The following is a 22697-nucleotide window of genomic DNA, read 5'->3' as shown; positions in this document are numbered from 1 at the left end:
GGGGAGGTCTAGGCCTAGGAATAGGGGCTCTTTGAGTTCTAGGGATAGATCGTGCCTGGGCTGAGATGTACAGAAAGCTGACAGTTGGTCTTGAGGTTGGGGTTGAGATTAGAGGTAGTGAGTTCATACCCAGCACAAAAGAGACAGGGATGAGGTTGGCGTACTGGTCACAGTATATGACTAGCTTCTCGAAGTACGGCCTCTGATTGTCAGTCAGGATAAAGCTGGGTGGGGTGGAGCAGGGAAAGTTAGAGGCAGATCTATCCCTGAGGACCACCTTTCCTCTCAAGCGACCCTCTCTTGTGACCTGAGGCCCTCATCTCTCGGACAGTTTCCACCTCCACTCCACTCCCCCACCCTACCCCTACCCCCTACCCCAGACTCTTGTCCCAAGGTCGGGCCTCACCGGTAGATGGCGCTCAGTGCCAAGTACCCCCCGAGGAAGACCAGCACCTCTCGATAGAGTAGTTTGTAAATGCTTCCCCTCCAAAGCAGCAGCAGCTTGGAGAACCCCCCGAAGCGAGCATTTGCTACGCGGGCTGTGTATGTCACTGTCATTCCGGGGTTCGGACCGGGGCTGAGGGCCGAGAGAAAGGGCAGGTGAGGGCCACTCTGCTGAATAGGTCACTCGGGTCCCTGCCTTGAGTTTCTCCTCTCCAGTGCTCCCCGCCACTGTCAGGATTGCCTTCCCTGCACTTCCAGCGCCCCACGGGTCGCTCCGTAATCCCACCTGAGCCAAGGAGGCAGACAGTGCCCACCCGGCCCTGGCGAGGGCCGTCCCGAAACCCCCCGCCCCGTCCCTTGGGTGCATCTTCCTCGGACCCCGACCTTTTCGGTGTCCTCGGCGCCAAGGTCTCCGTATCTCATCCTCATTCCCTGCTCCCCGGCTTCCAACCCACAGTGAAACTGGCCTCCTCGATGTTCCTCACACTAGACATTCCATCTCTCGATTTGGGGCACTTTCTGCTGTCCCCCATGCTTGGAACTCTCCCCGCCTCACCTCCTCATTTTCTTGTTTTCCTTCAGGTCTCAGCTAAAATCCTGTCTTCCGCAAGATGGCCTTTCCCGCCCCCCCCCCCCCCCCCCATTTAGTGCCTTCCTTCAGTTGATTTTCTCCAGTTTATCTTTTATATATCTTGTTTGCACATAGCTGCTCACATACTGTCTCCCTCCATTTGACTGTAAGCTACTTGAGAACAGGAGTTTTACTTTTCTTTGCATCCCAGGGCTTAACCTAATGCCTGGCTGAATAACAAACGCTTCTTCACTTACTGACTAGGCTCCCGTCCCCAGAACTTGGACTTTCTATGCCCAGCCCCTGGCAAAAACCTCCTAGGGTCCCCAGGACCTATTTTCTCTCCCCAGTCTTCCCGCCCGTCTAGGTTTTCCTGCTTTATCTTCGTTCTTCAATCCCAGGTATCCCGCCCCTTCTGTTTCCGAGCCCCATTTCTCCTTCTGGATTCCTGTTTTCAAAACACCTAGTCCCCGTTCGGCGATCCCACCTTCTTAGTCATTCACCGATTGCCAGGAGTCGCTGAAAGGTAATGCAGTCAGGAAAAAGTCCAGGGCAAGAGAACTGGGTTTCAGAACTGACCTGCCCCAAACTTGCCTATGGAGCGAGGGCGATGCAGCGAAGAGTCCGGAATTTGGCGTCAGAGGACCTGAGTTCTAATTCTGATTCTGCCACTTACTCAACCTGCATGGCATTGAGCAAGTCATTTATCTTCTGTGCGACTCAGTTTACTCTTCTTTAAAGCAAGCGGATTGGACTAGATCACTTCAAAAGTCCCTTCAGTTCTCAATCAATGATCCCAGGTCGCTCTGACCCTCACTGAAGCCTGTTTCCCCGGTCCTACGGGGCGAGAGAAGAGTTAGCTACTAGATATCCAAAACTCTAGTCCGTAACTGACTAGCCTAAAGCCTAACCTGTAGGATACTAGCCTCAAGTGAAGCGTCCCAGGATCCCCAGCTCCCAGTGTCCCCCTTCCCTCCTGTTCTGAAGCCCCCGAGTCTGCACCCCAGCTCACCAGTAGCAGGAACAAGAGCATCAGAGACTGGGGTTAGGAGACAGAAGCGCAGGAGGGACAGGGGCTGTGCCCCAGGCTCGGGACTGGGGAGTGTGAGGGGGGCTCCTCCCTGTACCACCGGCCCCGCCCTTCCCCGCCCCCTTGGCTACTGGGGGAGGGGAAGGAGACACACACACACACACACACACACACACACACACACACTCACTCATTTACCCACCAAGGACACTACCTTCCTCCCCTTTCTTCTCCCCTCCCCACCCCCAGACCTGCGGTCCCAGGGCTCGGACCCTCTGTAACCCCATCTGTCTGCCCCTCCTTGTTGTGACGTCACTAGTAGTCTTTACTTTTGACATTCTTTTGGAGACACCTTCTAGTCCCCCCCACCCCGCCTCAGACTTCACCACACTCCATCCTTGGCGCCTCGTTTGCGACTAAGTTCTAAGGGGTGGTGCGGAAGGCAATTCCTTGGACAGGCCCCCGACTCGTGTCCCAGCTGCTGCAGGAGCCCTGGAAACAATTAGCTCCGCCCTCTTTTGCTCCCCTTCCTCCTTTTTTGATCAGATCACTCAAGGAGTGGAGGGGGCTGAAGCTCGGCTCGCAGTTACCGCTGCGTTCCAGTTCCTACCCACACGAGGGCAGAAAATCACACAATGCAGTAGGTAACTGCGCTCGCGTGCGTACACACACACACACACACACACACACACACACGCAATTTTACAGTCACACACGAAAACCGCAGACACCGCGTCGAGCTCCCCGCTGGAGCCGGGGCCGTCTGCTCACGTCCTGAGTGAAACGCAGCTTTGCTTTTCCAGTGGTTTCTCCCCCTCCGCCCTATCTAGTCTTTAATTAGGTTCCCCCACGATCCCTTGGTTTTTCCATCAATAAACATGGGTGGGAAATTGAATTGTTTCCAGATACACTGGGCGAGAGCTCTCATAACAGAGATTTCAGGATAGCTTATATACTAAGGCACACAGTCAACAAACGGTGTGTACTGGATAGCCGGCCTCGAAGCCTTGAAGATGCAGGTTCAAGTCTCGGTCCTGCCTGAGCCACACCAGCTGCAGGACCCTGGGCGAGTCAAGGAGACAAAGCAGAATTTACGTTACAGGTAAGGTGCTGATCTACATTAAGGGAGAGTTTTCTCACCGGGAAGCTCCTCCTAACAATGAAATCTCAAGACCCGTCCCTGTCCTTATCCTATCAGTGAGATTTACGGAAGGGCAGCCTAGCTTTGACCCTAGGCCAGGATGGCATCATGAACAGCATCTCCTCCCTCAGGTGAGGGAGTTTAAACCCCGAGCCGGGGTTCAGCTTTGAGCCAGGGTGGACGAGACGTCCTGTTCTGGAATCAGGGTGTGCTGTCCTATCTTGAAATCACTAGGGTGTGCGTGTGTGAGCGGGAAGGCACTGCCCACGACATGTGGTGGGGGGCAATTGAGGATCCAGAATGAGCCAGCTTGGGCTCCTTGTAAAGTGGCTGAGCACCCACAAGGAGCAGGCTGGTCTATAAACGCTTCTGCCTCCCCACTGTCCAGCTGCTGCAGAGTTCTTGGGGTGGAGCGCTGCTGGGTGGGGGTGTGTGGCTTAGATGCTCCACCAGCTGCACTTCGGGGCATAAAAGAGGGAGGAGCTCTTTAAGAAAGGCTGTTCCCCCTTCTCCCCACCTGGGCTGACCAACTGGCCAAGCATTGGTCACCCCTGCTGGGGCAGAGTGTTCCAAACAGTAGCACAGACCCCCTCTTTCACCTCTACCTCCTCACTCAAAACTGTCAAAACTGCTAGGTTCGTCTGAGGTCTATCACAAGGCTTTTAACCTTATTTCTGAAGTCACTAACCTCTTGGCCTCAGTTTCTGTTAAATGAAAATAAAAAGTTTGCAGAAAAGTCATGCACAACGTACACAACTTCATGGGATATTATGCCCTGGTTAGATCCCTCTGTGTCCACTTCGATATCACTCATCACCAGGGCCCAGTAGGCTAAAGAAAACAATTGTTAACCACAGCAAAGTACCCCAGCTGAAGTGTTCCTTCCATTAGGGATTTCAGGACTTCTGGATTCTGAGTGTATATCCTCCCCTCCCCCAGTTGGGGAGCCGGCAGAGTGTGAGGGCACAAGCCCAGGCTGTTTAGGGTCCTTTGCCCACTGATTCCTCTGTCTAGCACTATTTCTGGACTTCCTAGGGTTGAGCCTCCTGGAGGCTGCTCTCCTTCTTTGAGGGGTAAGGACCCTAAAGGATTAGATTGGTTTCTGGTCATGGAGGGCTCTTTGTTTTCCTGTGTGAGATTGAGACATCAAACCTGTCTCAGGCAGTGTTCTGCCCTGAACAGAGGCTGCTCAGCTCAGGTGTAGATACATAGCTGGAGAGGTACATCTCCAGACTTGGGTTTCAAGGTGGGGGTGGGGGGTGAAGGGCATACCACAGCTGCTAATCCCCTGGCTGAGACCAGGGCCCAATCTCCCCTTCCAAGAAAGGTGGGGCCAGCCCTCACCTCAGGCGGTTGTTAATTCCCTAACCAAACAGCTGGCACTGCCTGGCCCCCAGCAGAGCCAGCTAATCCTGCTCCTGTGTCCTGTGGTGCTCAGCTATCCCTGTGCTTATAGCATACAGAAACGGCCACCCCATTCCCATGCCCCTTGACCCTTCTCATGTTGAGGCTGGAAGGAGGGAGAGAGGGAGAGAAGGAGAGAGAGAAGGAGGGGGGGGGGGGGGGGGGAGAGAGAGAGAGCGCACTCGAGTGAGTGGGTATGGGGTTGGGCTTGGGGGGTGGCATCAAAAATTAGTTGGTTCCTAGCCAAAGGTGCTGGAGGAAAGGGGAGGGGTTCCATTCAATTCCCAGGGACAAGGCAGGTCCTCTCTCTGCCAGGGAGGGACTGGGAACATTGTAGGCTGCCCTGCCCAGCTAAGGGGCCTCAGCCCAATTTTTCCCACTGTCTGTCACCTCTTTGTCCCTTCCTTTCCATTCCCACAGTTACCACCTCTTTTTTTCCTTCTTATTTTGAACTTCGTCAACAACCAACAACAATTTCTCCCCATCTCCACTGTTAAGCCCACCTGTTTGTTCTCTACAGGCCTTCACTCTTAAAAGAGGTGTCTTAGGATTCACAGTATGCTTTCCTCACAAAAACCCTTCTCGGGTATTATTGGGAGAGGGAGCACAGTGGGCTGACTGCTAAGAGTGGCGGCCTGGGAACCAGAAGCACCTGGGTTCAAATTCTGCCATTTAGCCTCTTGGACTGTGCGATGTGTGTAACATCACGAGAGTGCCGGGAATCAGATGATGTCTGTAAAGTGCCCAGTTTACAAACGAGGAAACCAAGACTTGAGGTGACTGTTTCCTGGTCACAGGGCCAGCAAACAGGTGGCATTCAGATTTGGGCCCACTCTGAAATGCTAAGATTCTGCCCTTCCAACTGTGTCTCCTACACTTCCTTGTCCATAGTGGGACAGCCTCCAGTAATCTGTGCCCATTTACCTGAACCTCTGTCTCTACTGCCTCCCTCCACCCCAACCAAGCAGCCCAGCCATGATTATGAGAGATCATATTTATTGGGGGATGAAGGAGAGAAATTATTGGATTGGAGAGGGGGCAGAGAGGGAACATGGTCACCCAGAGTCAGGGTACCAGGAAGCAGGGTCATGAGGGGACAGATAGCAGCCTGGAACCCCTGACACAGAGGCAGGCTGCAGGGCACAGCCTAACTGAATTTGTATTTCTCCCCCCCACTCCACCCCACCTGGCCCTACTCAGCTCAGCTCCCTGCCCCCTGGGAGAAAGAAATAAATACCTTCCTTTCCCTGCCCCTAACCTCCTTTCCTCCCCCAAACCAGCAGCTTCCCCTGTGGGGCATCAGGAACATCTGTGCAAACTGCCCCAGGGGCAGAGGAGCGTTCCAGGGAAATGCATGGCAGGAGGAGCCAGGGCCAATGGTGGGCAAGCGGCCTTTCTGGGCTATTGAGCGCTGGGTGGTTTATAGGGCTCCAACAGGAGGCTGGAGAAGGTGTTGACCTTGTCAGCCCCTCGAACTTCATGGGGCAGCAGCGGCAGCTTCACAATGTGGAAGTCTTCATAGAGGTCCTCCATCTGAGGGGGCCACATGGCGAGGTCAGAGCTCAACCCTGGGGAGGTCAGGGGTCAGCCCCTGGGTAAGTGACGGTGGTGAAGGGCAGGGGGAGGGGGGTCCCAGGTTAGTGACTGGGAATGAAGGGGGTAGAGGGTAGGGGGCAGGAGGGGAATTTGGGCAGACCCACCTGGTCGAGGTATTTGGACTGTATCTTGTGCCGGGCCTCGCACATCTTGCAGGGCTTCTCGGGCTCGGGGAACACCAGCTGGTTGACAATTATGTTATGGGTGTCTATCTTGCACTTGGCCAGCTCCTGGATGAGCCTTTCAGTCTCATACAGGGACAGGAACTCAGCAATGCAAACACAAATGAAGGTTGTCTGTTCCTGGGGTTGGGGTGGGGAAGAGAAAAACAAAGTCGTTATTTCCACAAAAGGGAATGTTTTTGTTTTAGTTTTAGGTTTTTTTTTTCCAGGATCCAAATTTCACACACACACACACACACCCCTACCTTCCCCCTAATTGCATGTCAAAACAAATTTTAACATTTGGTTTTTGAAATTTTGAGTTCCAAATTCTCTCCCACTTTCTTCACCTCCTCACTCCTCAGGGACTCCTGAACTTTAAGATTTTTCAAACTGCCCAAGCCCCAGTTCAGTATTCTGCATACAGTACATGCTTAAGGATGAGGACGGGCCAGGGACTGAGGATGGGACTTCATGGCTATATTGGGAAGTGCAGAATAAACAATATGCTATGAGAGACAGACAGGCCCAGGGAGAGCATCTGGTCAGACAACCATAGATTCAGGGCCGGACTCCAAACCTCTCACTGGCTTGTGATTGGCCCAAGATCACAAAGTGGGTGGGAATGACCAGGACTAGACCACATTCTCCAAATTCACTCCACTGCCTCTTTAATAACAGGCCGCCCTGGGGCCGCAAGGCCTTCCCCCTTCATCTCACTCTCTCTTCCTTTGGGACCAACCCAAGCGCCATTTCCTTTAGGAGGCTTTCCCTGAGCCAACAACTCAAAGGATTTCTCCCTCCTCAAATTCTCCTAGAGAACTTTGGCCCCGACATATTTGTTTATGTGCACGTCGAGTCCCCTTTATTATTAGACTGTACACAGTTTGAGGGCAAGGACAGTGCATTTCTCATCTTTCTTCCTCTAGCACCTAGCACAGTAAATGATTAATAAGCCATTTGCTAAACTGAACAGATCACAGGCTCCTAGAGACCCAGTGCTGCAGGGGGCCTTAGAGACCAGCTGGGAAAACAAGCTCTTTTTACAGGGAAGTGGAGGTCCAGGCCCCAGGTCACCCAGGGACTAAGAAGCAGCAGCAGCGCTGAATCTGGGTCCCTGGACTCTAGAACTGAGGTTCTTTCCTTTGGATCCTGCTGCCTCCCTCGATCAGATCTAAGCCAGAAGCATTTCATAGTGACTGCCAGGTGCTGCTAACGGTATCTCAGTGTTCCCCTGGGGTGCGGGCCTCTGCCTTCCTTACCGGGTCCTTGAACTGCTCGCTAACTGATCGGATGACAGGCAGGGTTTCCTCAAGCTTGGAGGCCAGCTGGTCAGCATTCATGTCACCCAGGCCCAGCATGTTGCACATCTAGGATACCATGGGGGGAGGAGAGGTCACTGCCACCTTGCCACCTCCCCAGACCCACCACTCCCCTCCCCCTCAACCCTGTGCCCATCCTGAGGCCAGCTGATTCCCCCACCCCCACCCTCTCCACCAAAGACGAGTGCTCTTCCTGCCTGTGAGATGAAGGGGCTGATTTGGTTCTTGATCTGCATGAGGCGGCCCAGGCCCCGTTCAACGATGGTGGGGAAATTGAGCAACCGAAGAGTGTGCCCAGTGGGGGCCGTGTCAAAGACGACAACTGAGAAGTTCATCCCTTTCACCAGCCTGTTGAGGAGGAGCCAAGCCAGGTGAGGCAGAGCCAGGGGCCCAGCCCGGTCCCCTCCCCTCCAGGCTGGCCCTGCAGCTCACCTCATGACCTCTGCGTAGCTCATGGCCTCGTCGATGCCGGGGAAGGCACTCATGGCCTCCTGCATCATTTTCTTTCCCATGCTCAACATGTTGTCTTCCTCAAAGAACTCGTCAGGAAGCTCGGCCACACCCAGGCTGGGGTCAATCTCCTGCAGAAGACACAGGGAATAAGAAAAAAAGCTTTTGGTTAGTTAGCATTTGACACACATCATCTCACTGGGCTCTCGGATGGGGCAAGAGCACCGGCACGGAGTCTGGAGGCTCCACCTATCCATGGATAGTTGTGGACGTCACCTCGAGGGACAAGGCATCGCTTTGGCCCTGTGCAGTCTCCTCTGAGGGCTAAATAACGTCTAAGGGCCCAACCGGCTTTAGAGCTAGGATCCTGTGAAGAACCCTCTAAGTGAGATGCTATCACCCCATTTTAGAGATGCAGACAGTGAGACTCAAAGAAGAAGTGACTGGCCTCAGGTCACCCGGATAGAGTACATCCTCTGCCTCCCAAGCCAATAGGTTTTCTCCCGCTTGTTAGTGACTGCTCAGGCCTTGGACAGGGGAACCAGAGACATAGGAAAACCACTTCAGGGCAGGGGGCCAGAGGACTGGACACGGCCCTCCACTCCCTATCTTAGCTAGGAGGAGATAAAGGCACTCAGGCTGAGGTAGGCCTTCTGAAAAAGGGAAGGGAGGATCTAGGTGTGGGGCAGGAATGTCAAACACGGCACGTGGCCTACAACATTCCCAAGTGTGGCCCAAACCAGAATGAAAAGTAATTTGGAAATATTTGACAACATAAAAACACGATAAAACACAGATAATATTACATTTTAAAACTAAGTCAGTATGCAGCCCGCAGAGATCCTTACGTATAGTCCAGTGGCCCCTTTTCTGTTTGAATTTGACACCACTGAGCCAGCATGAAACTGGCTCAAAGTCCATATAGAAAGAACCATGGGGCCCAAACTTGGCTTTCCCAGTGGCAGGAAGGGGTTGGGGACAGAAGCTTCTTCATATGGGAAAGGGTTCCTGAGGGTCTGAAAGAGTAAAGTGAAGTTGAGGGAAGAAATAGATATGGCAGAGGGAATCTAGGACCCAGATGTCAGCCTATGGAGATTCAGATTATCAGGTGGGTAGGGCAGATATCAGCCTAGGGAGGTGGGATATCAGGTTTGGGGGGGAGGTGTTAAGGGGGGTAAGCTGGGGTTGGGTGTGGCAGAAAAAGAGCCTGGACAACAGAACAGGGGAGGGGCAGGAGCACAGATACCGGGATAAAGGAGGGGGCTGAACTAAATTATCTCTCTGGTCCCTTCCAACTCTGAAAGTTTAAGAATTCTGGTTTATCATTTACCACTTGTGTGACCTTAAACAAGTCACTAAACATTTCAATTCCTTAATATGAAAAATGGAGCTAATAATCCCTGCCCTGGGTCCATCCCTGGATAAAAACATTGGATCTAGAGTCAGCTACCTGCCTTGGAACCCTGGCTCTGTTATGTGAACATGATCTCAGTCATCATAAATCATTCTAGCCTCAGTTTCCTTATCTGTAAAATGAAAGCGTTTGATTCTGAGCTGCCTTCCAGCTCAAAAACCCTCAATTCTGTCCCATGGAACCTAGAGTCTTTCCTACTGCTCTGCAGTCTCTTGGCACTGGCATTGTGAAACAAGCTGGCTGGAAAGAGAACCAGCCCTCCTGCCTCATGAAGCCTACAGTCCAGCCCAAAGCAGGTGAGGAGAGAGGGAGGGGTGACCTGGGCCCCTGGGCCTCACCTCCACAGAGCTCTGCACTAACTATATCATTCAGTTCTCAAAAGAGCCCAGGGAGAGAGGCTGGGCAGGGCACAAGGGAGATGGAGACACCAATGCAGGTCCCACCTCAGAAATCCCAGACCAAAGGGGAATCTATGCAGGGTGGGGCTACTGCAGTCTTCTGAGCAGGGCAGAGACGTGATCAGAGCTAGTTCTGAGAAGGTCAATCTGGTAGTTTTGTGCTGGATAGGATAGGGAAGGGAGAGATCAGTTAGGACGCTCCAGCAGTAGTACAGGCAACACACAACGAGGGCCTGAGTTAGGGATTAGAGCTTGAGGTAAGGTGCTGACTACGTAAGGAAAGGTCATTTCAGGACAAAGAATCAACAGAGGAAGGTGATGGTGAAGAATCAGGGAATACAGGGAGGTTTCCAAACTGGCAGTAAGAGGTTCAATTTATTTGGGGAGACAACAGTCAGTTTGGCTTTAGAAGACCTGAATTCCTACTCTTTTGCCTACCCTCCCTCTCCTGAGTCAGCACCAGGACAAGCAGCATTTTCTCCTTTAAGTCACAGAACATCAGAGCTACGAGTGCTCAGAAATCATCCGGTCAAGGCCTCTGTCTCTGTACAATGACCTGAGAGAGAAAGGGTCACCCAGACAGTCCATGGCACAGGGGGATCAGACAGCAAGGCTCTTGTCACATAGTATTTTTCTCAGGCAGACGAGCCCTTTCACAGCAATCCCAAGGACTCTCCAGCACTCACCATAGCAAAGAGGTTGTCATAGCCCTTCACTTTGGTGGGGACTTTGGAGAACTTCTGGTCAAAGGCATCAGAGATGTTGTGGGCTGGGTCCGTGGAGATGATGAGGACGCTTTCTCTTCCCTTGGACAGCTGTACTGCTAGGCTGCAGCTGGGCACAGTGAGAGCCAGGGGAGCCAGCTGGAGGGGGCAGGAGGGGCAGAAGGGGCAGAGCTCCACCCCCCTTTCCCAGCTCTGGTCCCAAACAGGCTAGAGAAGAATTGGCTCCAGAAGGAAAATCAAAGAATTGGAGAGTACTTGGAGACGTACGGGTGGCAAGGTATGGAGGAATGGAAATATGTGGAACACAGAGGAAAGGAATACAGATCCTACCCCAGGGTATCTATTCCAGCCCAGGAAAAGGGCCTGTGGCTCTAGGAAGCATGTGGGACTCACAGCAGAAGAGCCAGGGAATACAATGTGTGGAGCTCAAGGAAAGGATGTATGGCACCCAGATGGCAGGAGTACAGATCCTCCAGCTAGGAGAAAGTGTGACTCCAGGAGAATGAATTGTGAGATCTGGAGAAAGTGTGGAAGGGAGGGATGAGAAGGAGGCTATTTTTCTCATGCATACATGCACATGTATGATTCTAGGGAAAGAAGCATGGCCCTGGGAAAAAAGCATGTGGGACTAGGAGTAAAGGGGTTATGCTTAGGAAAGGTTATGTGGACCTCCGGGAAAGAAGGTGAGACACCCAGAGAGAGAAGACGTTTGGGACTTGGAAGGACCTAGTGAGAGGAAGTGCAGAACCCCAAGGCAGGGAAGGGTGGTCCCCAGAAGAGAGTGCTCAGGACCTAAGGGGGAGAGCATTCTGGTTCCCCGGGGGAGGATGCTGAGGAGCTGAGGGGAAAAGCATGCTAGACCCAGAAGAGGTTGCCCAGGACCCCAGGAGAGGAAACGTGGCATCTGGAGTGAGGATGCCTCGGACCCAGAGAGAAGCTGCACCCTGGGGCTGTCAGGAGGGACACCGGGAATGCAGGAGCCCCGGGCTGCGCCAGACCTCGGCAGGGAAGCTGGCCTCAGGCCAGCGACTAGCTGGGTGCTCTGCTCCAGCTCCCCGCCCCCTTTCTCATTCTTCCCGGTGTCTAGCCCTTGCACCCTGCGAAGCCCCCCACCCCCGTGGGAGAGGGAGTGGTACGACCCATTCATTCGCGACCTACCTCCTCCCCCCACGGGTTGGTATGACTCTACCCTTTCCCAACAGCTGCCGCTTCCCCCGTCCCCCTATGGCGGTGGTACAGCCCACCGGTCTCCATCCCCGTGGCCCCATCCCCTAGCGCAATGGTACTTCCCACCCGCCCCCACCTGCAAGTGGTCTTGCCCACGCCGCCTTTGCCCCCGACGAAGATCCACTTGAGGCTGCGCTGCTCGATGATGTTGCTGAGTGTAGGCTCCAGGGGCTCCACATCGGGCGCATCCTCGAACTCCTCTGACTCCAGCCCCCACCCGGCCGCCCCAGACGCCATCTTGGAACCGGCTCACGTGACCCGACGGCCGCACAAACTACGGGCGTCTTCTTCGGAGTGGGGGGATTACTGATGGAGCATTATTGTTGCGACGTCGCCTCCCGGGAAGAAAGGATGATAATGCCCGGGTGGTGGATTTAATAAATTGTCGAAAACGCGAAATTCAATTTAAGATTAGGTGCGCTCCTATTGTGCGTAGAAGGATCCTCGCTCAGGTTGTTTCCTCCCCCTGACTTTTCCTAGCAATGGTATTACCCATCCCATCCCTCCTTTGCCGATTGGGGCCCATGTCTAGAGTCTCCCGTTTGATTGGCTGAGACCACCGAACGTTCCTCCTCCAACCGCCAACAGCCTACTTTAGAAGCCAACCTCGCCTTAGCAACCAGACAAGCTCATCCACGCCGCTACCCGTGGGGGCGGGCCTTTGGCTTCCCTCGCCTCAGCCTATAGGCTACGTTCATTGTCCATCAGGAGAAAAGCTCTGGACCCACCTTCCCCCTGTTATGATTGGCTACTCTTCTTAAGGACTCTGTTCTATTGAAAAGTACACGCACGGGGAGCAAAGGTCATTGCCGAACGTTGGAGGAGCACTGCGTGGCAGTGGAGAGCGCTGTTTTCTGTGGTGCTCTCGGGGAACAGCATGGCAGGCCTAAAGACCTTTGGGTCCAACCCCTACATGGACATATTGGGGAAATAGGTGCAGAGAGACTGATCTAAGTTCACACGGGTAGTTAGTAGTGGAGCGCAGGACTGGAACCCAGACCCTCCACCTCCTAGCTTGTTGTGTCTTTCCTCCAGCCCCCCGCCCCCCGAAACAGGCTACCTGTGAGGAACCCAGGGAAAGTACTCTACTCATTTTACAGATGAGGAAAACTGACTTTCCAAAGATCACCCGGCAACTAAATGGTAAAGCCTGGACCCCTGGAAGAGCCACCTCTCTAGGGCGTACAGGCCAGCCCAGGACAATCAGGAAATAATTACCTCCACTACGTCCCACCCAGATCGTTGTCTGCCCTGATGCTAAGTTAATAGTTCCAAGAACTCGTCGATCCCCCTACTCAAAAAACTTCGGTAGGTCCCTATTACTCCGACGTTAAAAGACTCAAACGAGAAGCACCTCTGGGCACTGGGAATACAAAGACAGAAATGAAGTAGTCTTTACTTCCAAGGGTTTCGCACTTTATCAGGGAAGGTAACTGTGTCTGTGTATATTAAATAAGTATTTAATATTAAATGTGTGTGTATAAATAAAAATATACATGTATATATGCACACATGCATATATACACATATGTATATATGTGTCTATTTTCCTCCAAAAGCTCAGGTCATGGGGCATATTCCTGAGAATAGGTGCTGTATATGGATATGTGTGCATATATATGTATGTATATATGTAAACATTCTTATTTGTTGTTCAGTCATTTCAGCTGTGTCTGACTCTTCATGACCCAATTTGGAGTTTTCTTGGCAAAGATACTGGAGTGGTCTGTCATTTCCTTCTCCAGTTAATTTTATAGATGAGGAAACTGATGTAAACGGGGTTAAGTAACTTGCCCAGGGTCACACAGCTAATAAGTGTCTGAGGCTGGATTTAAACTCAGGTTTTCCTGAGTCCAGGCCTAGTACTCTAATCACTTTGCCAACTAGCTGCCCCAAACACCCACACACCCATACCCCTCCACACACATGTGTATGTGTGTGTGTGTATACTCACACACATACATAAACATACAGAGACATATATACATATCTCAGGAAAAAGTGTGTGCATATGTGTGTATGTGGAATGTGGCCCATGACCTATTGTGTATGTATGCATATGTTTGTGTACATGCATAACATACATGCATGTGTTATATATGGAATGTGGCCCATGACACATGGTTTTCAGATGGGTTATAGCTAGTGCAAAGGGTCTTAGTGTGAAGGGACCAATGTTTAATAAGAGTGAAAAGATAATTTGGAACCAGGTTGTAAAGGGCTTTAAATTCCAAACAGCGGGAGTTTTTTGGTGATCCAACAAGTATTAGGGAACCCCTAAAGTTTATTGGGTAGGGAATGGCATGGTCAGATCCACACTTTAGGAATGGCAGCCATGTGGAGAACAGAGTGAAGGGCTGGGGAGAATTGAGGCTTGGAGCTATACATAAAGTCTTCAGGAGGCTATTACAGTAGTCCAGGAGAAAGGGCTTTAGGGTCAGAACTAGGGTGGTGGCCTTATGGGTAGAGAGAATGGACAATACCAGCAAGATTTAGCAGCTGATTAGATATGAGAAACTTCCTACTTTACTCGGAAAATACAGGCCATTACTGAGAACTCTTTCTTCTCCCCTTCTTATTTCACACCTCCCTGACATCATCCCTCATTCTCTCCTCCTTTCCCCTACTCTGTGACAGTGAGGCGGCCCTTCTCCTTGTCAAGGCCAAGTCCTCTTCATGTGCCTTTGATCCTATCCCTTCTCATCTGTTCCAGCACATTGCAACCTCAAACATTGCTGCCCCACCCCCATCTTCACTCTCTTTCTGCTTGCTCCTCCCCTACTGCCTTCCAACAAACCTAATTCTCTCCTATGCTTAAAAATCTTCAACAAACCCTGTTGTTCCCTTGAGATATACTACCAAAAGCTGTCTACCTTCACCGCCTTTACTTTTATCTTACTCCACTAAAACTGCTCTCTCCAAAGTGACCAGTAATTTCTTATCTGTCAGATCTAATGGTCTTTTTTCAGTCCTTACCCTTCTTTCCCTATGTGCTGCATTTGACATTCATGACCATCTTCTCTTCCTTGATAATCTCTCACCTTTCAGCTTTTCTGACACTATTTTTTCTTGGTTCTCTTACCTGACTGACCGCCGATTCCTGGATCATCATTCCTATCATGTCCCCTCACTGTGGTGATCTCCAGTGTTCTGGGTCCTCTTCTCTCGTTTGGTGACCTCATCAGCTTCCATGGGTTTAGTTATCATCTCTCTGTGGATGACTTCCAGATCTATACAACTAGGTTTAGTGTCTTCTCCAGGAAGAACTCCACTCCCAAATCACTTAGATTGTTTCAGCATCCTCACAATTAGTCTCCCTCCCTCAAGTCTCTTCCCCACTTGAGCACACTCTCACCCTGCGGCTGAAACAATTTTCCTGAAGTGCCGAAGATTTGATCATGTCACTCCCCTATCCAATAAATTCCAGGGGTTCCATATTGCCTCTAGAATCATATATAAATTCCCTTATTTAACTTTTAAAGCCCTTCACAACCTTGTCCTCATCTGCCTTTCCAGAAGTTAATTCTCTTCATGGACTCTAGTCTGGCCAAACTGTCCTTTGTTCCTCCAAACAGCAGTATATCTCTAGTATCCCTTCCTTTAATTGGCTTATTCCTTATGCCTGGAATGCCTTCTCTTGTCACCTGTGTCTTGTATAATTCTAGATTTTCTTTCATCAGTCAGCAGTTCTTAAGTGCCTACTACGTGCCAGGCACTGTGCTGGGCTCTGCAGAAACAAATACAGGGAATCCTCTATTATATGCCAGGTGAGCTAAAGCAGGGGTAGCCATCATGATTTTAGCCAAGGCAACAATAAAATAGACACAAGAAAAAGAGACGAGGAGGGAGGCTATTCTGAAAACAGGAGCTCTTCCCTCTTTTTTTGTCATAGTCATTTTTGGCAGTCTGCCAATATCAGCAGCATGATATTAAATGCATAAGATAAAATACATAGAATTAAAATGGAAGCAAATTATATTAAAATGCAGTTGTCAAAGTACTTAAAAAAAAAAACACAAATTCCTGGGATCCCTAGCTAAAAACACTTAGCTTAAAGGCACCACAGATAAGAACCCAAAATCAATACGAGTAAATCATAGCATTTACATACTTAAAGGCAAAGTTCATCGAATTGTAGAGTGAAATAGATAGTGAGGGTATAACAATTATAATAACAATAGCTAACGTTTATGGAGTGTTTTAAGGTTTGCAAATTGTTTTACATATGTTGTCTTGTTTAATTCTTACAATAACCCTGTTAGTTTGGTGTTATCCTTCCCATTTTATAGATGAGGAAACTGAAACTGATTGAGGTTAAACGATTTGCCCTGAGTTCAGATTTGGCCTCAGACACATAATAGCTATATGATCCTCATCAAGTCACTTAACCTCTGTTTGCCTCAGTTTCCTCAGTGGTAAAATGGGGATAATAACAGTACCTACCTCACAGGGTCATTGTGAGGATCAGATGAGATAGTATTTGTAAAGCACTTAGCACAGTACTTGTCATATAGTAGTTACTATATAAACGCTAGCTATTAACAACAACAATAATAAATTGGAACCATAACCTCAGCAAAATTACAGAATATAAAATAAATCCATATAAGCCATCAGCATTTCTGTCTGTGTTACTAACAAAGTCCAATAGGAAGAGATAGAGAATGTTTAAAATATGAAATGATAGGAATACAACAAATACTAAGTTTGCATTTCTTTAGTGCTTCCAGATTTTACAGTATGCTTGCCACCTCTGGTCTAGACTTTCTGGAAAGCTCTTTGGAATGAAGATTAAAAATCATTCAATGTGCATAGCCTTTGACCCAGTGACATCTCTGTTGAGTAATATGATCTTCAAAGTGATGCAGCCTAGCAGGGATAGAGGTATGGGGGCCCAGATCATTAAAATACAAAACAAAACAAAACAGAGCAGCCAAAAAATATTTCTTTTGCATGGAAAAACTGCCAAAATTATAGAGGGGAAAGAAAACAGCACTGACTTCCCACCTGGAAGACTCACCACGAACTGGACAGCCATGGTGAAGACAGCTTTTCTACTCTGCCTGCCTCAAATCTCTTTCTGTTCTAGTCCATCGTACATTCAGTCACCAAACTGATTTTCCTAAATCCATAGGTCAGACCATATCACCTTATCTCTCCAAATCAGTAAATTTCAGTAGCTCCCAATCACTTCTGGGATAAAATACAGAAGTCCCTGGCATTCAAAGCCTTTCATAACCATCCCCCCTCCTACCTTTCCCTTCTTCTTATACCTTATACCATCCCCACATACTCTTTGATCCAGTGGTTCTAGCTTCCTGGCTGGTCCACAAACAAGATACTCCATTAGACTCTGGACATTTCTCTGGTTGTCTGCCATACCTGGAATGTTCTCCATCTCCATCACTAACTACTGGCTTCCCTGGCTTCTTTTAAGTCCCAACTAAAATCCCACCTTTTTACAGGAAGCCTTTCTAAATCCCTCTTAATTCTAGTGCCTTCCCTCTTAATTACTTCTAGTTTATCCTATATGTACTTTGTATGTACATATTTGTTTACTTGTCATCTCCCCCATTAGATTGTGAGCCCCTTCAGGGCAGGGACTGACTTTTTGCCTTTCTTTGTATCCTTAACTCTCAGCACAATGCCTGGCACATAGTAAGCACTTAATAAATGATTTTTGACCATTGACTAGGCCTCTACCCCAAAGAGGTCAAAGAAAGAGGAAAGGGAGTTATATGTACAAAAATAGTAATAGCAGCTTTTTTTTTCTACCAAAGAACCGGAAGCCAAGGAGGTGTCTGTCATTTGGGGGATGGCTGAACAAATTATGGCATATGAATGTAACAGAATATTATTGCACCATAAGAAATTTGTATGAACTGATGCATAGTGATACGAGCACAGCCAGGACAGTTTATAAAAGGATAACGTTGTAAAGACAAACAACTTTAAATCAAGAACTCTGATCAATACAGTCACCAACTACTATTCCAGAGGGCCAGTGATGAAGAATGACCAAGAGGTGATGGATTTAAGTTGCAATATAAGTCACACATTTCCAGACAGTGAACATGGGCATTTATTTTTCTTGACTTTGTATATTAGTTACAAATGTTCTGTTTTTCTTTTTCTTCAGTTGAGGGGGAGGGGGGAGGGAGTGGACATGGAGAGAGAAATGAGATAGAGTTGCAAAAAAAGAAAAGGAGAGAGTCATTGAATGAGTTTAAATGTACAGAAAAAGAAGCAAGGTAAGAAAGAATCACCAAAAGGCAAGACAGCTTTGAAAGAAACCTGTTAAATTTACTTTATACTTAAGAAAAAGGAAGCAAGCTGTACATAATAGAGATGTGCAATTTCATGGACAAACCTTACTTCTACTGTGTATCGAAATGCTCATTTGCGCTGATTTTTGTTAAGTTTGTTGTAGCCCATATAAATCTCTGAGGATCCTATCCCAGCTCCCACATCTACTGATGAATCAGTTCCCTAGACTTTGGCTTTATCTCTCCCTCAGGGTTTGAGGGTAATTTATTGATTTGCTTCCCTACCTCTCCAAACCCTCTTCCAAAGATTATCAATTAGGAATTAATGTAGTCAGCTATCCTTAAGGCAGCTTTATAGAAAGAGGTATTTACTAAGGTAGTAAAATCTTTGGCACACTCTCCCAGAAGTACATCATAATAATAGCTAGTATTTACATAGTACTTTGTTTTCGAAGTGCTTTGTATACGCTGTCTCACCTGATTCCCACAACAACCACATGAAGTAGATGCTGTTATTATTATTTGCTAAAGCTGAGTGATTTGTCCAGGGTCCCACATCTAGGAGGTATTGGAGGCAGGATGTAAACCTTGGTCTTCCTGACTCCAGGCCTAACACCATCCACTATGACACCTAGCTGCCTAGAGTTTACAGAAAGTAGATTCAAGTTTAGAGGATATATTTGGCAAAGGGGGGTGACTCACAGTTCCAGGTTCCTGAAAGCCATTTATTCCCATTTGTGGGGTGCACAAGAAGATGCCCTGAAGCATGGTGAATCTGTGTCCAATTTGTCCTTGACTCCTGGTACATGGAGACACTTCTGCTAGTGATCCAGGGACACCATTCAGGACTGACAGGAAGATCAGAATGCCCACTTCCTCTGGACCCATCAGAACTAGAAGGTCGTCCTCTAGTCAGAGTCAGAAGGGAGGTGAGCTAGCCAGGGCTGAAACAATGGACTTTTCCTCTCCCTCAGGGCTGTTCCTTCTCAGGGACATGCTGGAGAGTTACATGCCCCAATTTCTGGAAAATCCCCCCCATGCCAGCTAACACGATGCTTTTATGCAGGACACAGAGGACTCAATGAAATACCACGGCCTATTGGAACAGATTTCAGACATCGCTTCACTTCATCCAATGGCATTCAAAGACACCTTGAACTTGATTTAAAGTGTTTTGATGAACTGTGATGTGTTCGTGGTCAAGCTAAAATGGGATAGTGTAGTTGTGACACCACTCTTACAACAGAATTTTTTAAATGGAAAAAATACAATGAATGAAACAATTGATAAATAATGAAAAATATCTACCACCAATGCATTTACATTGTAACAAAGGAGACAAGTACACATATGAGTGTAAAAAGAATACATATTAACACAATAAATACAAAGTAATTAAATACAATGTAGCTTGAGATGGAGAATGCGGGCAGTTACAGCAATCAGGAAAGGCTTCACTTAGAAGGTGGAGCTTGAGCTAGAAGAGAGGGATTCTGTGAGGTGGTGGAGAGGGAGAGCATACGAAGGATAGGATCTGCAAAGGTAAGGAGATGGGAGATAGTGTTAGGTAGGGAACAAAGAGAAGGTCATTTTAGCTAGACAGCTAGATGCAGGAGGGGGAGCAATGTATAAAGAAAGAGAATGGAAAAATAGGTGAGGGCTAGGTCGTGAAGGGCTTAAAAAGCCGAATGGAATTTATATACGATTCTAGAGGCAATAGGAACTTCAGGGTTTATTGAGTACTGGACTGGTGCTGTCATATATTCACTTAAGGAAAATCACTTTGACAGCAGTGTGGAGTATGAAGTAAAGTGGGGAGATACTTGAGGAAGAGAGACCAATTAAGAGACCATTGGAATAATCTAAGTGAGAGGTGATGAGGGCCCAAAGTAAGCTGATGGCTGCGTGTGAGTAGAAGGAAGAGGATAGGTGCAAGAGATGTTGTGAAGGTAGAAATGGCAACTTTTAGCAACTAAGCACGTGGGGTGAGGAAGAGAGAAGTCAAGGATGACTATTAGAGTTGTGTGGTTGTCAAGATTGGGTCACAGGGAAGGTGGTGGTGTCTTACAAATGGAGAGATTAAGAAGAATGAGTTTGGAGAGAAAGAATGAGCTCTCTTGGACATGTTCAGTTTGAGATGCCTAAGGGACATTCAGTTTGAAATGTGCATTAGGGAGTTGGGGATCTGGAACTGCATCTCTAGAGAAGACTGGATTTATAGATCTAGAAGTCATCTGCATAAAGATGATAATTAATCCCATGGAAGCTGATGCTGTGACCAAGTGAAAGAATATAGAGAAGAGGGTCTAGGATAGAGCGTTGGGCAATATCCACAAGGAATACGAAGTGAATAATGATCCAGTAAAGGAGATCAAGAACTGGTGATCAGTCAGGTAGAGCCAAGAAAGAACAATGTCACAAAAGCTGAAAGATGAGGGGGCTTCAAGGAGGAGAAGATGGTTAACAATGTCAAATGCAGCAGATAGGTGGAAAAGGATGGGGACTGAAAAAAGACCATCAGATCTGGGAATTAAGAGATCTGGTAACCTTGAAGAGAAAAGTTTCTGTCAAGTGATGGGGTTGGAAGCCAGATTACAAAGGGTTGAGGGAAGAGTGAGATAAGAGCAAGTGAAGGCAGTGAATGCAGACAGCTTTCCCCCCCCCCCCCCCGGGTGTCAAACTGGGAAAGGGAGGAGGGGGGAATAGTAGGGTCTGTTGAGGGTTTTTAAGCATGGTAGAGAATTGGGCTTATTTGAAGGCAGTAGGGGAAGAACTAGTGGATAAGGAGAGTCTGAAGATTGTTTAAAAAGTGGGTGATTAGGGGCAGCTAGGTGGCAACAGTGGATAGAGCACCGGCCCTTAAGTCAGGAGGACCTGAGTTCAAATCCAGCCTCAGACCAAACACTTGACAGTTACTAGCTGTGTGACCCTGGGCAAGTCATTTAATCCCAACTGCCTAAAAATAATAATTAAAAAAAGTAAAAAATAAAAATAAAAAGAGAGTGATTGAGGTTACAATCTGCTGGAACATGTGGGAAAAGATGGGATCAAGGGCACAGGAAAAGGACTTTGCCTTGGCAAGGAGAAGGGCCACTTCACTGTCATAGACTAGGGGGAAAGGAGGAGAGAATGAGGGATGATGTCAGGGAGAAGAAAGAGCTCTCAGTGAATGGCCTTCATTTTCTGAGTGAAGTATGAAGCTTCTCATATCTAATCAGTTGCCACATCTTGTTGATTCTTCCAGCAGCCATCCCCTTCTTTCTATTCATAGGGCCACCCTCCTCCCCCCTCCCAGTTTGGACCCTAATCCTCCTGGACTATTTTAATAACCTCCTAGAGGCTATGTATATATCTCCGGGCCTCAATTCTCCCACTACCTCAAACCATGGCTGCCGTTCCTAAAGTGTGGATCTGACCATGCCATTCCCTACTCAATAAACTCCAGGGATTCCTTATAACTTATTGGATCAAATATGAACTTTCCTGTTTAGAATTTAAAGCCCTTTACAACCCAGTTCCAAATTATCTTTTCAGCCTTATTAATCATTAGTCCTTTCACACTTAGATCCTTTGCACTAGCTATCTACCATATCTGGAAAGGGGTCAGCTCATTGTCAAAAGTTAAGAGAAATGAGAAAAAAGTGGACAATAGGGCAAGAGATTGTGAGATGAGTAGGGAATAAGAAGGAGCTCACTGTGAATGGCTTAAATTTTCTCTGCAAGAGGCAAAATCCTTTCCCTTGAGGGAAAGTGTAGGAGGCTTAGTGAGAGAAGGTTGAGAAAAGCTTTTGTGAGGAGAGAGCTTGGGAATGCAGCTCTCCACATGAAGAAGCCTTTATTGATTCCCACAGATGCCACTTCCCCACCAAAAACAAATATTGTGTGTGTGTGTGTGTGTGTGTGTGTGTGTGTGTGTGTGTTTCTGTACACCTTTATATGAACATGTTTTGGTCTCTCAGTGAATACAGGCTTCTTGGAGGCAAGGGCCTCTTCCCTTTTGCCTTTTATCTCCATCATCTAGCTTGAGCTCTTCTGGTTCACTTATTGATTGAAGGAGAGTGAAGAATGTTGGATGACTATCAAATTTTGAACCTGGGTGATTGACGGAATTCTTGTGCCTCAACAGAAATAGTATAATTCAGAAGGGTAGTTTGGGAAAGAAAGGTAGAGTTTTTGTAGTTTTCATGTTTGAGACATGTTAAGTTTGAGTTTATATTAGAAACAGTTTATAGAATTCCAGAAATTGGAAGTGGGGCTTCCCAGTCCAACCATAAGGAGGACCACCTGGGGAGGAAAGAGACACCTTGACTTGGCCTTTGACAGGTTTCTTCACACACTCTCCACTCCTTTGACTGGAGGAATGCCTTCCAGCTTGAAAAGGGTCTATATGACATTGGACTTCCCATCAGTATCCTAAATGGCATTTTCAGATAAGTTGATGGCAATTCCTGCCTCATATTGTAGAAGACCTAGCAGCAGCAACACTAAGAGACCACAGGTCTTGGAGCACTATATATCGAAGAGCAAAAGAACTGGGGTTGTGGCTGA

At 48.3% G+C, this 22697-nt stretch overlaps 2 protein-coding genes across 3 annotated transcripts in view; both read right to left on the bottom strand.

The window, feature by feature from the left end:
- BEST2 (bestrophin 2) overlaps window positions 1-558 on the bottom strand; it is a 6996-nt gene extending 6438 nt beyond the window's left edge. Inside the window, exons 1-2 of the mRNA XM_027851313.1 lie at window positions 407-558; window positions 130-224 (exon numbers count right to left, since the gene is read on the bottom strand). Coding sequence (XP_027707114.1) covers window positions 130-224; window positions 407-558 — 247 coding nt within the window. The remainder of the gene's footprint in view (window positions 1-129; window positions 225-406) is intronic.
- A 5008-nt stretch (window positions 559-5566) lies between these two features.
- On the bottom strand, window positions 5567-12141 carry ASNA1 (arsA arsenite transporter, ATP-binding, homolog 1 (bacterial)). 2 transcript variants are annotated; one of them, XM_027851111.1, is made up of 7 exons: window positions 11960-12139; window positions 10618-10765; window positions 8102-8250; window positions 7867-8017; window positions 7610-7717; window positions 6291-6488; window positions 5567-6123 (listed from the first exon to the last, which is right to left on the bottom strand). In XM_027851111.1, the coding sequence occupies exons 1-7, from the start codon at window positions 12118-12120 to the stop codon at window positions 5992-5994; spliced, it is 1047 nt and encodes a 348-aa protein (XP_027706912.1). In that variant the 5' UTR covers window positions 12121-12139; the 3' UTR covers window positions 5567-5991. The 2 variants fall into 2 exon arrangements, with proteins under 2 accessions (XP_027706912.1, XP_027706913.1); XM_027851112.1 differs by having other exon boundaries at window positions 6068-6158; window positions 11960-12141.
- Window positions 12142-22697: the final 10556 nt, after the last annotated feature.

The sequence above is a fragment of the Vombatus ursinus genome, unplaced genomic scaffold (genome assembly GCF_900497805.2).
Source record: "Vombatus ursinus unplaced genomic scaffold, bare-nosed wombat genome assembly UNPS02009173.1, whole genome shotgun sequence".
NCBI lineage: Eukaryota > Metazoa > Chordata > Mammalia > Diprotodontia > Vombatidae > Vombatus > Vombatus ursinus.
Note: the sequence above shows the minus strand (reverse complement) of the source record. Positions and strands in the feature narration are given on the sequence as shown.

Coding starts and splice junctions, on each gene's coding strand:
- ASNA1 (XM_027851111.1), bottom strand. CDS start 12,120: ATGGCGTCTGGGGCGGCCGGGTGGGGGCTGGAGTCAGAGGAGTTCGAG. Junction 8,251..10,617: donor ATGACAACCTCTTTGCTATG/GTGAGTGCTGGA, acceptor TGTCTTCTGCAG/GAGATTGACCCCAGCCTGGG. Junction 8,018..8,101: donor AGCTACGCAGAGGTCATGAG/GTGAGCTGCAGG, acceptor CCTCCTCAACAG/GCTGGTGAAAGGGATGAACT.